This window comes from Capsicum annuum, chromosome 6 (assembly GCF_002878395.1).
Source record: "Capsicum annuum cultivar UCD-10X-F1 chromosome 6, UCD10Xv1.1, whole genome shotgun sequence".
Taxonomy (NCBI): Eukaryota; Viridiplantae; Streptophyta; class Magnoliopsida; order Solanales; family Solanaceae; genus Capsicum; species Capsicum annuum.
Genome location: NC_061116.1, coordinates 174,693,992 through 174,711,842, shown reverse-complemented (window position 1 = coordinate 174,711,842; position 17,851 = coordinate 174,693,992). Strand labels below are relative to the sequence as shown.

The 17,851-nt window shown below is 36.5% G+C and overlaps 1 protein-coding gene across 2 annotated transcripts in view; it reads right to left on the bottom strand.

Annotated features, from left to right (window-relative positions):
• The window catches only part of LOC107872985 (sister chromatid cohesion protein PDS5 homolog B), a 33,146-nt gene extending 16,345 nt beyond the window's left edge, over positions 1–16,801 (bottom strand). Inside the window, exons 1-16 of one of the 2 annotated variants that reach the window (XR_007056496.1) lie at positions 16,450–16,801; positions 15,190–15,387; positions 14,875–15,056; positions 14,440–14,611; positions 11,303–11,524; positions 10,878–11,094; positions 10,617–10,762; positions 10,336–10,493; positions 10,104–10,253; positions 9,971–10,019; positions 9,393–9,581; positions 7,883–8,062; positions 6,936–7,078; positions 5,779–5,905; positions 3,712–3,861; positions 3,467–3,535 (exon numbers count right to left, since the gene is read on the bottom strand). Coding sequence is in view for 1 of the 2 variants with exons in the window: in XM_016719671.2 (XP_016575157.2) it covers positions 3,467–3,535; positions 3,712–3,861; positions 5,779–5,905; positions 6,936–7,078; positions 7,883–8,062; positions 9,393–9,581; positions 9,971–10,019; positions 10,104–10,253; positions 10,336–10,493; positions 10,617–10,762; positions 10,878–11,094; positions 11,303–11,524; positions 14,440–14,611; positions 14,875–15,056; positions 15,190–15,387; positions 16,450–16,560 (2,463 nt within the window). In the remaining variant the exon portion in view is untranslated. The remainder of the gene's footprint in view (positions 1–3,466; positions 3,536–3,711; positions 3,862–5,778; positions 5,906–6,935; positions 7,079–7,882; positions 8,063–9,392; positions 9,582–9,970; positions 10,020–10,103; positions 10,254–10,335; positions 10,494–10,616; positions 10,763–10,877; positions 11,095–11,302; positions 11,525–14,439; positions 14,612–14,874; positions 15,057–15,189; positions 15,388–16,449) is intronic. The other variant, XM_016719671.2, reaches the window with a different exon arrangement.
• Between the last annotated feature and the right edge of the window lie 1,050 nt (positions 16,802–17,851).

Sequence of the window (17,851 nt, the reverse complement as noted above, 5' to 3'; positions counted from 1 at the left end):
CAAGAGAACTTTCTCTAAAATCCATCTTATTAATATTTTGGATCTCTTCCACTGTGGTTATACAATGATTCTGGCACCGTAGAAGATTCAGGCAAATACGTTGAAAGGTATGGGGGAAGAAAAAATTGAAGAGGCTTTTGAGGAAGAAAAGGATGTTTTGTAGGTTGGATGGATCTAAAGTGGGGTGAGATTTAGAAAAGTGGAAATTGAGAAGGTTGTTTTGTCTCCCGATCAAAAGGCGCTATTGTCACCGATACAGCAGTGACGACGACTGTGGTAAGTAAAGTGCTAAGGAAAAGGATAATAGCAACAATTTTAATAGTGGAGCAGTAGCAAAGTTGCTACAGAGCATTAGCCCCAAGGTGTTGGTCTCTAGATAGAAAAGTAAATGCTTGAGCTTGAGAAGCTTCTGATAATAAGTGTTATTGAACCAGACAAGACAACAAGCAAGGAATCCAAAGATAGCTAAAGCCACTAAACTATAAGATACGTGAGCCTCTCCAGACCATACAAGTGTGCGCCGAGCCTATGCGAAGGGTTTGTAAGATATGCCAGATTCCATAATCAAAATGTGGTTTTGGGGGGTGGAATTAGTGGCTCCAACACAGCGAGTTAGGCATTTTTCTAATTTCCTCTCTAGCCGAGTATGTGAAAATCTAAGTTGTTTGGACTCTTCAAAAATCTTGCAGCACTCGTGTCGGATCCTCCAAAAATACACTATATTTGAAGGACCCAACACGCACCCGATGATATTTTTGAAGAGTCCGAGCAACATAGTGAGAAATTACCTTTTAATTTACCAGAAGCAAATTGTCATGATTGTAATAGATGTGAGGGTTCGAGTTTGTTTTGACACCAGCTAGTGAATTTAATATGCATTAATGGTCTTTTCTTCTTTTCTTTGTTGGTGGGTGAAAGGTCACCTACGAGTTTCTCTAGTTATGTGACTATGCCCATTTGCTTTCTTCTTCCTCCATCATAACATTTGGGCTTGTTCCAATCATTGTCATTTGGTTCGGCTGGTATTGTTGAAATGTAAATGAAATGGGGTAAAATCTTTTTCAGGAATTTGTTTAAAATTTGTTACAAAGTTTTTGATCTGCGAAGGTGTGGAGGAAGAACTTGACTTTTTTATAACCTTATGAGACGTGTTGCTTTGTGATTTGTGTATGTCATACACTTTCCAAGAGGATGTGGGCTTACATCCCGCAGTAGATTTTAAACACGGATATTGCAAATTAAGGTGTGTAATAGGTTGCACCCAAAAAAAGGTTAAAGAGGATTTTTGTGGAAGTTAGACTGGGTAAAGTATGTTTTAAGCCATAGAAATAACATTGATACTGGTAATCAGATACCATTCACAAGGTACATCAATGGAGTATCGAGAAATTAAAAGAAAAGGGCAGCCCAGTGCACTAAAGTTCCCGCTATGCGCAGGGTCCGGGGAAGGACCCCACCATAAGGGTGTATTGTACGCAGCCTTACTTTGCATTCCTGCCAGGGGCTGTTTCCAAGGCTTGAACTCGTGACCTTTTGATCACATGGCAGCAACTTTACCAGTTACTCCAAGGCTCCCCTTCAGGAATATCGAGAAATTATGAATCAGAAAGACTTGCCAGAGGAAATTAATAGATTTTAGTCCTGCTAAAACTGATACTAAGCTTGAAAATGGAATTTAGCGTTGCTTGTGAAACTAATGGGAGGTTTTTGCAATGAAATTTCGCCTAAAAATCTTGCACTAACACAAAAATCTTGATTGCAAGTAAATCTAAAACTAGTTTGGTGATGTGAAATGTCATCAAGGAACTCGAACACCAATCACTGAGAAAAAAATTTATAATCGAGAAATCCCCAAGGGTCAATAACACAGGGTTCAAAACTATGTGGTTAATGGGCTAGCCTTTCTACCCTTCAGTAAACTACTGGGTTTTTTTCTAACAGAAAGTCTCGAACTCGTGAAGTGCGTTAACAGACAAATCATGTGTTACACTATTATCACAATAGCAAAGCCTTATGGGCCGAGAAACAAATTTTAGAGTGATGAAATTCTCAAAACAAAAATCGTGAAAAGGATTATATGTTGGTGAACATGTATAGTTACAAGACACATTTTGATGTATATATTTGTGATTAAAAGTGATTTATCATTTTACATCACTTTTAGGTGTATATATTGTTCATTATATGTATTTTGAGATTTCAGAGTTTATATTCTAATTACTTAGGAAAAGCAATTTTAAATCACATTTTAGGAATGTGACTTATAAGTTGCATTTTTGGAACGTGATTTGTAAACAATTTGTAAATGTCACTTGTCGGTTGTGATATATAATTAATCTCTAAAGACCATCCTCAAGACATTTATTACCTAAACAAAATTTTCTTATGACGTTGTCTTGGTCAATTTGCTCACATCGTCGGTCCCAACCCAGATAAAAGAGGAGGCAGTACTCCGGCAGGCAGCAGCTAATGTAAAACTAGTCAATTCCACGATGAATCCTCACAATACAGGTACAATACTCATCTAAGATGAGTTTAAACGAGTAACATGGTCGCTGAGGATTCATATAGGTGACCCCAACTTGATTGGGACAAAGGCATCATTATTGTTGGTGTTGGAGGTTGGTGTCTGAAGCAGCTAGGGCAAACCTTGACTATTCCATCAAATCTTATTATTCTCCAACTAACACATATACTGGTACTCTATCTGTCAAGGCTTAGGCAGATGGGAAAAAATCACTTTAGTACTTTTTGCCTCCTCTAGGACTTGAAACTAAGATCTCATAGTTCTCCACATCATTGACCATTACGCCACACCCTTGGATGTATCTCTTACCTCCATCTTATGATATCTCGAGTTAATTCACATTTACCGTATGTGTTTTGCAATTTTCTGGAAATTTGAATAGAAAATTTTACATATTGGTATGAGTTACGAAAAGTGTGAATCAATAAAATCTGCTGAAAGAACTAACAAAGAGAAGCCAAACAGTAATTCCAAACAGCCAGTATCAGAAAGGAGTTCTACATGCAATGCGGTTACTGAAACCTCCAATTAATTGAATGCAGTCACCAAAATACACAGTTTTATTTAGAGAAAGGGCATCAAGTTCAATTTCTTCTGTATGTTCTCTTTGGAGAATTTCCCTGGAATAAAAACGGATGCTTGGTAAAGTTATCAGTTCTTAATAGTCTCGCCATGTTCCTAAAACTAGTTCACAGTGCTCAAGTGCATATCCATAAATACCAATAGTCAGTATGAAGAACTACTTCAATCTGGGAGTGAATTCTTACAAGATGGAACCCCAAATGGGGACATAAATATTATTATAAAAGATGCAGGCGCATATCAGTTAGTCGACTGCTTTTGAATGATCAGAGAATGTAGGTCAATAAGTGGATTCTAGACTACTAGAACCCAAATGAAATAGGAAAAAGAAGTGAGAATAAGATGGATGAGACTCGCCTTCAATTGGCAAGAGCCACTACATTCAGAAGTCTCTTCTAACAAATCCAGATCTTCCAACATGGCCACCTGGGAAAAAATTTATCAACATCAGTAGAGAAGAAACAGAACAACTACAGATACCAAAGTGGACAGGCCAAAAGACTATTAATCAGTTATCATGCCTTTCAAATTAATCAGTTCATCGTTTTCCATTTTTCAGGGAACAGGTAGCCACTAGTCAGTATCAGAAGAGTCGAACTCACATCAGTTAGCTGAAATATTTCCTCAGTGATATAATGGGTCACCACCTCTTCATGTGCTTGAAATGCTGAAACAGAATATTGTGCCAGACAGCCCAAAGACTGCAAAACTGTTGGAAGCTGTTTCCCCAGATGCAGATAATCCACAAGTATCTAGAAATATAATAGATGCAGAAGAGAGAGAACCTTAGAATCAAAACATACATGGGTCTTAAAAATTATTGACTAATGACAAAACAAAAACATCTGGCAAGTAAAAGGCGCACCCAAAAGCATAAGCCTCACTGCACAGGATGTAAGCACCACAATTTTTCAGTTTACGATGTTCCATTAGCACAAACGTAAGTATAAATAACATGCCAGTAAAAATGGAAATTTGGAAATGTTAATTTAAAATGACTAGATGAGAAAAGAAAACAATGAGAAAATAACGGATCAATCAGTATGGAAGCACATCATAGCATAACAGAGCCCATTTTGCTAAATGGGCAAAAATTCAAGTTAGTTATAGCAAAAAGCATCAGTAAACTATTAAGGTTAGAGCATTAAAACAAAATCCCTATGCATTTGATGCAAGAAGAAACAAAAATATCAATCTCTCAGGAAGTTCAACTATTATTGTCATCCCATTACCACTCAAAAAAGATTTCTGATCATGTGAAAATTGATTACATTCAAAAAGTAATTTAGGGAATAGCAAACGGGGACGGAGGGAGGGAGGGAGGGGGGGCAGTTGCGGGGCAAACCCGCAAGGGCTCTAACCTGCCCTGCATAACAAAAACTTCCGTTTTCAGCCTGCCCCGCATAATCTGCTAATTTTTTTTCTAAAAGAAAGAAATGTTTTTACCATTTTGACACTTAAAACATATTTAAGTCATGCACATTCAGTGAATCTCCTACAAAATATCATATTTTAACATCATAAATGTGTAAAAATCCAATAATTCTACCCAAAAGGAGGAAAAAAATAAAATTCAATTGACAAGCCATGAAAAATAGATATGATTAAAGAAAGGGAGAAACTACTATTCGTTTGTTATTCCATTGCAAACTTTGTAGGATGCATCAAACAAAATCTAACAACTTTTCCAAAAACTGAATGCACATTATTCACTGACTGCAAATTGGAAGCACATTTGTGAAAATGTGGTATTTCCTTGGATGTCGTTCGCCATATAATTTTGTTAACAACTGAACTAATTTTGAAAAAAATTACTATTAAACCAACACAGACCCACACAAACTCCCAGCCAGTCCCGCCCCACATCAATTCTAAAGAAAATTTATTTCAATACGCACCACCCTCCCCGTTGCCTCCCAAAAATTTAGCTCCTTCCACTACCATCAAAATTAGCACCTTCTCTTCCATCAGGAACTTCACATCTTCTAGGTTTCAGTGTGACGTCTGATTTTTTGTACTCTCATCAGCTCCATAAGATTATAGGCGAAGTTGAAGTCAATCATAGAGAAAATCCACAGTATGAGTGACCAACTGTCAGAAGCTTTGGGTTTAAAACAATTGGTGTCATGTGTATGCTAGCAAACCCATCATTTTACATGCCATGCTGGCATTTTATGGGTCCCTCACCTCAATGTGCATCTGAAGGTTCACCATATCATACCTCTAAAAACAATAACAACAAGGTGTCCTAAACCAATGTGTGTGATCGTGATAATGATGGTGGTAGTGATGGTAATGATGATGACTATAACAAGGATGATCATGCTTATGATCACCATTATTATTATCACTTTGAGTTCTGATGATTATTATGACCATACAAGTACAATTTTATTATTATCAGTTGTAGTTGTGGTAGTAACAGCACTAGCAATACGTAGTAAGAACAGTGCCTGCTCAGCTGAATTGATAGACAGGCAAAATAGTTAAGTGAAGTATTAAAATTTTCAATTTGACATGCTAGTTAGTAGGAGTTGGAAGAAGCTTATATTCAGATCCCATTAGTTTGCAATCATTAAAACGTAAAAGAAATCAGGCATACTCTAAAAGATGCTGAAAATGCAGAGACATTTTACATCACTATGCCAAGAAAATGGAAGTTTGTTCACCTTGCACAAATCTAAGAAAATGGACTGCTCTGAAGCGCCCGCTAGTGCAGCAATTGCAGAAACAGCCAGTTTAGATTGAGCACGACTGCCCTCCAAACAAACCTTCTCCAAGAATGGATATATGTCACTGCAACAAAGTAAATATCACTGCCCTAACTCAGATCAAAAAGAGCGTAGAAACTTAGCAGAACACACAGAAGAAGGAACAAAGCATTCCACTTTTCTGGAAAACAAAAGGATAAATAATGATTCTACATGGAAAAAAAATAAGTGGGAAAATGGAAGTAAAAGTAAGCAGTTTCGTGGGTAGAGTTCTACAAGAAACCAAACCATCGAAGTATTTATGTAAAAACAAGCACGGAATGTCTAATATAATCTTTCAAACAAGAAAGACGAAAACAAATACTATCCTCCAGTTTAAAGGTAGAGATTGTTTGCTTTGATACATATTAAAAGCACGCTGCAATCCTGTCTAATCAAATATAGAAAAGAAGAAAAGAGAAGCTAAGTTGATGGTCAGAGGCAGGTTGAAGTTAATAGCAGAAAAGACTCCATTTCTTCAGGATTACGAGTGATGCTAACAAGGTGAAAATCCTGGACCACACGACTTTATGTAAATACAATAGAAACAAAGGGAAGACTTCAAAAGAATCAGATGGTCAACTTAAGACCTACATTCACTTGACTATGACACCACAATATAAAGTAGTGGAATGCAAAAATTTTTGCACTCTCATTAAATCACCAAATGACCAAATGAAATACGCTATACCGAGAGATGCTAATTTCTAAAAAAAATCAGAGCAAGGAAATGCTCAATCCCATAAAACAAAAATTACACAGATCATCACGATTACGAGATATCGAAGGGAAAGTTGTTATATATGACATTAAACAGTAAATACTGCATGGTGCTTGAACCAAAGAGTAAGCTATCTCAACCTAACAGTGTAAACTTTTTCCTCAGATTGTATGCCACAAAGTCATGTAACAGAAGAACTAATGAAAGCACAATGCTATCTATCAGACTCATTCTTTTGCATACTGAAGAAAGAAAAGGCATTTTCCTTTGGGCTGGGAGGGCTTCCACAAGGAAAGGGTGCTTTCCAGTTTCTACAAAAATGCACAATGCCACAACCTAGAATTCGAAAACTTACCCAAGGTTGATTGGCATGTGGGACCCTTCTTTTGCAAGAATCTGGATCAGCTGTTCGTTGAATGGGATAACCTCCTCCAACAACAATTGCTTGAATTCTGTCTCCAAACCTCTCAAGAGTGAAGGAAATGCACTGAGAATAGTCTGGTGAGAAAAAAGGGATGAAGATGAAAGCCATAGCATACAATTGATATGTGGATACTATATGAAGTAAAATCTAACACACAAGGTGAATGAGAATAATAGGTTCAAAGTGGCAGATAAAGCTTAAGGGTCTTTGTGCCTTTTCCCAGACTGGAAAACTTCATTCCAAAGAAGTGATTAATTCATTCAGCAGATGCCTACGACAAGCAACAAAGAAAAATAACTCTGTAACAAAAGGTTAGCATTCTAGGCACAACTTTCACATGTGTCGTGCTCAAACAGCAAAAAGATCTGAAGCATTCTATGATCTCCTTTTCAATTAACATGATCACAGTATACTAGCGACTAGGTTTAACTTTCTAGAGATCAGCAGATTCTTTTGGTGCACACATAGGAGTTTCCAATTGTATGGAGTTTGTAGAGAATCATTTCTTCTTGAAGATTCTTTACCTTTTGGTATACCCCTTGTATACCGCCAGATTTTTGGCCAAGTTTCTGAATGAAAACGTGTTTATTTTGATCCAAAAAAAATCAGCAGAAATGAAACTGTAACAGGAACATTCTCATAGCCTGGTGCACCTAACTAATGTCAGTATTTCAACTGAACGTTGAAAAGGAAGAGAGGAAGAAAAGAAGATTATTTTGAGACTATTACTAGCATAACCTGCAGAGTAGTCAATCCAACAGTATCCAAAGTTCATAAATATTGGGTGTTGAGGAGCACTAAAGATGACGATAAAAGAAAAGTTGTTAAAATTCACCAATTTCGGGATTCTTCTTTTAATTTAAAGTGATTTTTCGTACCAAGAGGAGTTGCACAGAAGAATCCTCCAAATGCTTATTCCCAAATCTGTTGCCTGAAAGATGATCAAAAATACAGCGAACATGCTCCGAACCAAATAGATTAAATGAACATTTCATGGAGAGTAATTGCAGAAACTCAGTATGCAGATTCTTGTCCCTGGTCTTCCTCAAAAGATTTTCCTGGATAATGCAAAGGGACAACAAAATTTTCATTAAATCTGCCTAGGAATTGATGATGTGCAATAACTCAAATCTAAAGATGAAAAAAAGATACTACAATTAGTCTTTTTTTAAACTGAAGATAATATATTAGTCTAATCCACTAAAGTGCACTACTATCATGAGTTTGCATGTGCCAAAAATCTGTCTTACACCAAATCAGGTGGGCATGTAGTCCAGATGAAACCAAAGAGTGAGAGAAGGCAGAAATACTATGGGCAATGACCACAAGATACACGCTGCATCTTACTGTGATCCGACACTCTTCTCCCCAACCAAATAGAAATTTCTTCTTCAACACCTTAAAAGTAAATCTGACTAATTCAAATGCATTTTTTTCAATCATTCTCAAAAAGATGCATATAAGAATTTACGCAAGTTCACAAATGTGTATAACATAAATCAAAATACGCTCCCGACTGCATCATTTAACTCTAGCTAACTAAATCCTTTATTGCATTATGCTGTAAAAGTTACTCCCATTCAGTGCCCGCATATCAGCACCCACCACTAGGTCCCCAAAGAAAAGAATGTGAAGTGTGGTCTTCACTTAGTTTCAAAGGCAAGAGAATTTCTCAGAACAGAGAAGTGAGGAGAACAAGATGTCTTCCAATTATATATGCAGCAGTCACTCATCAAAAAGAAATTGAAGTTCTAGTAAGCTTGTTGCCAAAGATACAAGCATATCGTCGGAAATCAAGAAACCTGGAATACAGGTCTCTCTTTCCAAATAATCCACACAAATGCAAGCATTTCACAATTCCAGAAAACCTCCTTCCTTTGTACTGACCAAAACCAAAGGCTCCAACAATAACTCTACTCCAGGCACTCTTTAACTTGTTGAGCCTGCTCTTTCTACTCCAAGTCACATATTAATCTATTGAGTCTGCTCTATACTAGAGGCACAGTCCTTAACCTGTTTAGCTTTTCTCCTCTGGTTATACAACAATTTTCAGTTTGTTGAGCCACTTAGCTCTTCTTAAAATCAAGCTCATACAAAAATAAGCCACTTAGAGGCCCAATCACTAGTACAGGTCCCTTGTTATTCTCTTTCCTCAACCATGATCATCCACAAAATTTGAGTGTAATCTATTGGGGAATGAAACCAAGAAAACATAAAAGACACAGGAAGGTTAAAAGAGATTATCTTTAGATTACTCAAGCAAGAGTTCTTTACAAACTCTAAAGGCATCTTGCGCCATGGTAGAATTTCGATGAAAAGAAAGCCACTCTATCCAGGTTGAAAGTGGAATAACAAGAGATCTACTGTAAGAAAGTGAAACAAGCTCACCCTGGTGGTTTGGGCATCTTCAATGTTCTGTTCTGCTAATAACTTCTCCAACAGATCAAGGATTTGACTGTTTTTCACCATATCCAGTTTGCAGAAGCAGTCCTCTGCTTTGGCAGTATCCTCAAAAGATGCTGACATTTTCACAATGGACATTTTCATTTTCTTTTCTACTTCTTCCGATACTTCCTCCTGGACAATAAAGATAGAAAACCAATGCAAAGTCACTGCACAAATGACTTGACAAAAGTATGTAGGAGGACTAGAGTTTTTTGCAAACTAAAATTTCTTCATAAAACACAGCAACCTTTCTTGCCACCATCAGCTACTAGATTAGAAATAAGAATGGCAGTTAATTGCCAAAGAAAGGACATTCTAGACAAAACCAGAAAGGCTTCAGCCTAAAAAAAGTGTCCCAAAGGTTCAACATGTAATCATAGCTGGAAATTGGAAATTTTGAGCAATCCAAAATTCTAACATAAAAGCATCTATAACTTCAGCTTTGATGAATTCAATTTTCTCCTTTGCAGTGGTTAACAATAAGAATTATACATTTCATAATTGTAAACTATTTGTTGTACCTTGTATTTGTTGAGCAGAGTTAAGTATGCTTGCATTTCAGTTCGCAACCTGGATGCATACTACCCCATGAATTCAAGAAAAGAAACAAAGCAGAACTCAGAAGTTAATGAAATCTAGATTTCACCAAAGTACCTCAGCTTTTGAGACAAAATTGCACTCAAGGCCTTCAGATGACAAGGCGTAAAAAGTGAGAACATGAACACCCAATGCCTGGTTTTATCCTCAATCGAAAGAGAAGCAGGAAATAGAGTGTCAGCAAGCACAATCTCTATTGCCTGAGGCCTGTGTCAGGTGAATCATAATTATATCTCCATCAACTAGGAAAGTGTCGATTTAGAAGTCACATTATGAGAAATGGGCATACTTGAACTCCTTACAGTCTCTGTCATAGCATAGCATCAAAATTTTACATGGGATCTGTTCAAAATGATCACTGAAATCCATAATAGCAGCAGCACATTGTGTGCAATATTCCTGATACAGTTCTAACAACCTCTTCAATGTTTTCTTTCTAACAGACACCTACATATTTAGATGAAAAAAGAAATATAAGAAAGCATATTTCAGGAAGTACAAACAGAGAAGTTCTTTTAAGAAATGCACATAAAGCAATGATATCTTATGAAAGCTGTTCACCACTACAACCTTTTTATCTCTCAGTCGTTCTGCAACACGTGTGATAAGTTCAAGGGGAGCAGATTTTAGCTTATATCTTGCCAGGTCACACACCACAGCAACTGCCTCTGATCTCACTCTGTCATCAGAATCTAAAAGTCGACCTTGAAGAGCAGCTGCTCAGTTCACAGGAGTTGAATAGTGAGATGTAGTGCTGAATCAGGAGACCAACAAATCAAGGGAATTCTGAAGACGGAAAAAAAAAAAAGCTTTCGAGTTTCAACAGCTTACAAAGAACTTCAAGTGATTCTTTTCCAGATGGATTGGTCATGTAGAACGCTTTAGCACATGAAAGTGTAATTAGTCTCACTTCAGCAGATTTATCGCAGGTTCTGTTTAAGAATTCTACGAAAAGCTGGTGATAATCCTGGGCAAAATGGTTTCCAGGCAATGAAAAGACCTTCCTCATCAAGCCAAGAGCTTTTATCCGGACATCCACTTGATCTGTCTGTGAATGAAGTTATATTTCTAGTTTGAGCAATATAATGGGAAAATAACCCAGCTTCAATGGAAGAACTTTAACGACAGTATTGATGAGGATGAGGAAAAATAACAGTAATATTGATGCTCAAAATTTATTTTGCATTCACTGGACCAGAAAATTAACAGATACATTGTCGTACAATAATAAATTAAATGGCAGAAGAATGACGCACCAATAATTCATGGATCAGGCTAGGTATAACAGAGAGAAGTATTTGAGGAGAGCACTGAAATATTTCATATATAATATCATGGTAATATTCCTTGATCTCACTCTGCACAGCATCTCTATTGAGTATGCAAGACCTTAAAAACCTTGAAATAGTCTCTTCGATCTTTTCGCTGCAATTTTGAATGACAGAGACGGCAAGCTGGTGAGATGCACGAGATGCACCCTGGAACAAAATTCATACAGAATTCCAGCTTTTAAAGATATTAGGCAGAAATTTCCATAGCAGGAAAAGATGAATTGCAAAACTAAGAGAGCAATGTCAATACATTTCATTTACGTCAAACAAGAGCCACTAAATAAATGTAAATGTTTTTATATTGCATATCATTTGTAAACTTGACACATAAAATATTGTGGTTCCCTCCATCAACGACAAGAACGCTTAGTATGACGTGGGAGAAGGTAATCTCTCAAAGCCATAACTAGAAGCAAGCTTAATAGAACAAGTCTATGAGCAACTTAAAATAAGATAACAGTACTACTACTGCATTTTGATGAGCCATTCAAAAGGTTCCATCTAAGAAGATATGACTCTGAACTTGATCCAGAAAAAAATAAAAAATAAAAAAGATATGACGTTTCACCCAAAATTGAAGGATCATAAATTCAACAGCTTTGGAGAAACTGGTAAAGTTACTTCATGTGACTAGGAGGTCACGGGTTCAAGCCTTGGAAACAGCCTTCGGCAGAACTGCAAGGTAATGTTGCGTACAACAGACCCTTGTGGTCGGGCCCTTCCTCGGACCCCAAGTATAGCGGGAGCTTTAGTGCACTGGCCTGCCCTTTTCGTAAATTCAACATTAAATGGTATGTTTGGGGCATTACTTGTTCACAAGTGGATCAATCCTCCTCCCAATATTCTCCCATCCTCAAGACCATTTCTACTTGACAAAACATGCTATCCATCTCCATAGCCTCAACAAGTATCACCACCTTTCTACATTCAAATAAATGGGTATTCTAGGACCCCAAAAACAGATGTCCTGATCACCTTTCCCCAGACACCTAGTGAAAGTAGTTGATCAAATGACAAGTCTCCATTAGAATCCATGGAAATGTACCCTAATTTAAAGAACAGCAAGATCCCTACCAATCATTTGTCCAATCAACAAAAAGAAAAGAAGAAAGAACAAAAGCTAAGAGATGGGAGCTCCAACAATAGACACGAAAACCGGGTGGAGTGTAATTTCCCGACATCTAGAACAGGATTAGATTAAGGGATTTAACCAACATAGATATGAAACCGATACATATGTTGCTGACAGACACATGACAGATGACCTTTTTTCAACATCCACGAACAGACAAGACAGACCAAGACCAAGCTTCACTCAAGAAAGATTAACAACCAACATGTTATCTAGAATCATAAATAGACCAAAACTGATTTCAAGACAACAGCTAGAAGAGATAGTAGACGTGGACAAAGACATACAGCTTTTTCAACAAAACAAATTAAAACTATTAAGTGCTAAGACATTATACAATAAAGGAATATTTTCAATGGCACAATTTTATAAACATTATAGGGTAGAGCAATTTGCGTAATTGGAAATGATAGTGCTAGTGTAAATTTAATAAGTCCAGAATCTTTAAGACAAATTGCCAAGTCAAACTATATATATATATATATATATATATATATATATATATCCTCCCAATCCATAGCGCTTCAATATAAACATCTCAATCCAATATTTTAAAATTAAGGTACTAGGATACTAGAGATACAATATAATTTCTACTCCTAGTGAACATCAAACCTACAATGCGCACACCAACCTGACTAGAGCTTAAACCCTAATAATTGGTATCCCTTTTACGGATCTATTTCTTCCTTTGCCCTATTTTCACAAGCCTCCTCCCTTATCTAGGCCTGGGACAACCCAAGTGAGCAAGCTCACAAATGTGGAGTTAGGTCACGGACACTCTATTGTGAAAAAATGAGCACGCACAACACCTGACATGCATGCAATTTTTCCTTTCATTTCTCTTACACCCTCATTGACATTTGAATGTTAGTTTGACTTTAAATATATCAACTTGAAATAGTTCTGACTTGGAGTTTAATATGTGAGCAACTAATTTATATACATACATGCATACGATATATACACAAACACATGAATGCACACACATATATATACATACAGATGTGCCCAATTCGGGCTAAGAAATTACTTTTTTTCCCATAAAATTATTTTTACTTCATTGATGGCATCCAGTGGATGCAGAAAATGAAAAATACGAACTGCTAAGAAATATAAATAAGCTCCATACAGAAAATAAACTAAAGATACAGGGAGCCGATAAATCTAAAAGACTATCTTGGAAATTTACAAGAATTTGGGGTAAGAGATCACTTCTTTGGTTTATTTCAAGAAGAGGAGTGTAAAAGTTGATCCATGAACTTATGTGTAGGCACAAGAAGTTCTGCATTTCAAAGTATACATCACTTCAGGAAATTTTGGTCATCAGATTAAGTTTACAACGTTTTAGGACAAACCATCAGACACTATGCCATTTATATTGAAAAAAAATAAACAAAATTTCCTTTGCAATGTAGGTGACATAAATTGATCTATAGATGGAAGACTATACAATTCAATAAGAAATTAGCTAGAGAGGATAAACAAAGAGGAAAAGATTATAATGGGCGACTATTTATAGGAAATGGAAGCAGAGTAACTCTGTGCATTTACGTGTGCGTAAGTCCTTAATTTAAAGCTTCATAAGTGCAAAAAGGATGAACATAAAATAGAACATCCACTTTAAAGCTTACCCTACGCCTCCTACTGTTTCCAGTGAGAAAGGTGAGAGAAAAGAGAACTCGATACCAAAAGGAACTCCATTTCTGGGCTTCAGGACGGGCATTCAGTGAGTAGAAATTACAGTATCAAGTATTGCTGCTAATTTCATCTTGGAGAAGGGATGAAAGAAGATCAAAATTTCCATTAAATAGATAAAAGGGATGAAAGTACATCTTCTCAAAACAAAGTTGAAAGTACTCCTGAAACTGCTAATGAAGAAACTACTTCTAGCTTTAAATCTTATTACGTTATAGATCACCATATCTACCTTTGCTTCTTTCAAAAGGTTCTGCAAAATCACATCTAAAAGGGGCTCAGATACTTCTTTTTCAAAAGTAAGCAGCTCATAGCTGGTCTTCTCCTTTTCTTGCATTTTCTCCTCCAAAATTTGTGACATTATTGATACTGCTGCAGAAACCATGCTTGGAGGGTGATGTTCCCTACAAGGGAAGTTAGCACCATCAGATAGTAAAACTAATCTTTAGGAGAGATGCCACATGCAAACCATAGGAAAAAATTGAATGGAAAATTATTAAGCATGAAACATCACATGGTAAACACTTTTCATCCCTCTTTCTTTAATTATATAATCCTACTTTGTCGTTCATTCAATGAACTTTTTTGTGATTTTGCAGAGGAAGGAAGAAATTTTCGAACAATCAGGACAAAGAACTACTAATAAAAAGAGAATGAAGAATTTCACCTAATGACAGCGAAAAAAACTTTGAACAGTTTTTTAACCAATTCTTCGCAGCCAATATCTAGCATCAGCAAACAAAACCTCAGTTTTGCAACAGTTTCTAACAGCTGTACCCTCATGCTGAAGTAAGGATTCTTGGTATCTTCAAGCTCTGAGAAGATATTGACAAGAAGTCCAAATATATCCTATCATAAATTTAGAAAGTCAGCAATCGCATCGACAGTATTACAGCTACTACCAAAAGCGAGAGGGGGTAAAGAAGAAGGTAGAACAGAGGGGACTACATAACATAAACAACTGAACAAAGTCAAACTTTACCCTAGACACTGCATCAGTAAATTCAGGATTTGGTGCCAGCACACGGACAATTTCGCAGAAGCAGATGCCAACCAGAAGTCTGATATCTTTGTCCTTGTGACCAAGCAAACTATGCTTAACAAGAGAAGCGCTCAAGGGTTTAATGAACGATTTCAGTGAACTTGACTGTTTTAACCCTTCAAAAGCACGAGTGGCTTGCTGCAGCAGAAACAGCTTTTGTCATGCAAAGAACTGGAAAGTAATATGGTATCTGAGAACACAAAGTACTCTGATTCTTGAAGTCAAGAAAACACCACCTATATGATAATAACCATATTTGTTTGTGACAGAGAAACCCCTTCCGGACTCACCCAGTTAACAACAGGTTTGGAACTCATGAAAGTATGGCCCTTCCACCCTGCTCCCACTTAAACACGAGGCTTCAGTTAGTAGCTGGGTTCGAATTTATTATTTGTGTCTTAACCCCATACATTCGACACTGCGCCCTTACCACGAAACCAAAGCTATGAGGGTATCAATACTTTTGTTTTCTTTTAAAAGTATTTTTTTCTGTTTTTGTATAGCCGTGGTGTCCGGCCCAGCTTATGGTGCACATCGACGAATTCCACAAGATACCAGACCAGCAGACCTCCTGCCCAACAGCAGGTACCAAGTAACTCTGTCCGTTAGAACAGATGGGAAGAAATCACCAAGAGTTTATTTATCTCTGAAACTTGAAGAAGGTGTTACATTTTCTTCACACATTTCTAGAAGAGCCCAAAACTCATCAGGCTCTCTAATCCATTTACAAATCAACTTGATTACACAAAAGAAGGTGAGCCCTCACAAGTTAATTCATACCACGTGGTGTCTTATAAATAGATAAGGAATAAATTGGAAGAAGAAGAACAACAAGAAGAACCTGTGAAAGTTAATACAGATGACAGATTCCTCACCAAAAAAACAAGGCTCAACAAACCTTACTAAGCTCTAAAATGAAGAGGACAATACATAGCGAAAATAAAGCAAAAATCGCAAAAAAAAAAAATAAGTAAGGAGCAAATTAATTTACCAGTTTCAAAAAAGGAAAAAAAAGTAGTAGTACAAAGGAGCAAATGGAGCCTATGCACACATATAACCCACTTCCAAAAGTGATACATATAATCAAACGATAAACTACTTTTAAGAAAAAATGTTATTACAAATAACAAGCAAAGACAGGCCGATGCACTAAAGCTACCACTAATAACAGGCAAAGAAGAACGAAAAAAGTATAGTTACTTTTAACAAGTTGACTAGAGTATCTTTGTTGGGGCAAGTTTTGTATGCACCCAGTTGTTTTCCTATTCGGGCGATGACCGTTACTGCCTCCTTCTCTGAGTCGTCCGCCATTGCAATGGCCCTTCTCGCAGAAACCCTAAGAAGATTCCGAAGATGAAGTAAGCGCGCGTGTTAAAGAGGGCGCATGGCGCGCACTGGGGTGATATTTTGCACTGTCAGTTTTCCCGCCTCATGCCCTTCATCGCGAGCGCTACACGACAAAAGCAGTTGCGGATAACTTTTCAGAATGGATTTTGAGTTGATTAGTAGGAATTAAGGGCTTGTTTGGTTAGAGAAATTATTAATCTCAATTTAATTTTATGATGAGTTTATCTCATGTTTAGTTGAGATAAAAATTGACTTAATAAGAGATAAATTATCTTTGAATATAATACATTCCTTATTCTAAAATAATTAAATTATTGAGGTAGGATTCTTAACAAAATACTTTTAGAACATAAATTATAGGTTATTTTTCACTATTATTTTTTTAATTGCTCTTAAATACTCTCGGAGAACATGTGAAATACTTAAGAACCTCGTTAAATGAAAGGATAAATTAGAAAAAAATTTCAACATGTCTCTTAAAAAATAAATAATTTATTTATTTGGGACATTAAAAAATAGTTCAATAATTTATTTATTTTAAAATGAAGGGAGTATTATTTTATCCCGATTACTTGTAGCTATTTACAATTGATAGGGCAGCAATCTAAACTGCTTGTTGCAAATTTAATTTAGAAAAGCACTAGCTCAACTAAGACACTGTTATACTATGGCTAGCAGGGAAAGGTACACTACTTAGAAAAGATAGAATGATGAAGCTGAAAATGAAAATAGCAGACCCTCATTGTTGTCTGTGTGAGGTACAAGTCTTAGAGACTAGCAAGCGTCTGTTTGATGAATGCACATAAGTTCAGAATAGTTAGATATCGCCTCCTGTGGATAAATACTTCTATGCAACGAGAGGATATGAATAAAGTATTATAAAAAAACTCAATGGAAACACTGGAATGAGGTTAAGAAAGAATTACAGGCAACACTCTATGGTGCACTAGTCTATCACACATGGAGAGTAAGGAATTGAAAGATGTTCCAGAGAAACTCATCATCTATGAAAGTAGTAATGCAATAGCTAGGCAAGTCATACTGGGAATGTCGTTTCAAACATTAGCTCAATTCTATCTCACTTATTAAAGTCGGTTTTAGTGATTCGACGATATTGAGTGGAAAGGTTGTCGCTCAATGAATAAAAGTTACTTTAGGTATAACAGGCCGGCCACCTTGCGAAATTTTAACCAAAAGGGTTTATGTTTTCAAATGCACCTAAATTCTTATCATCTATATCCATTTTTCAAAAGGA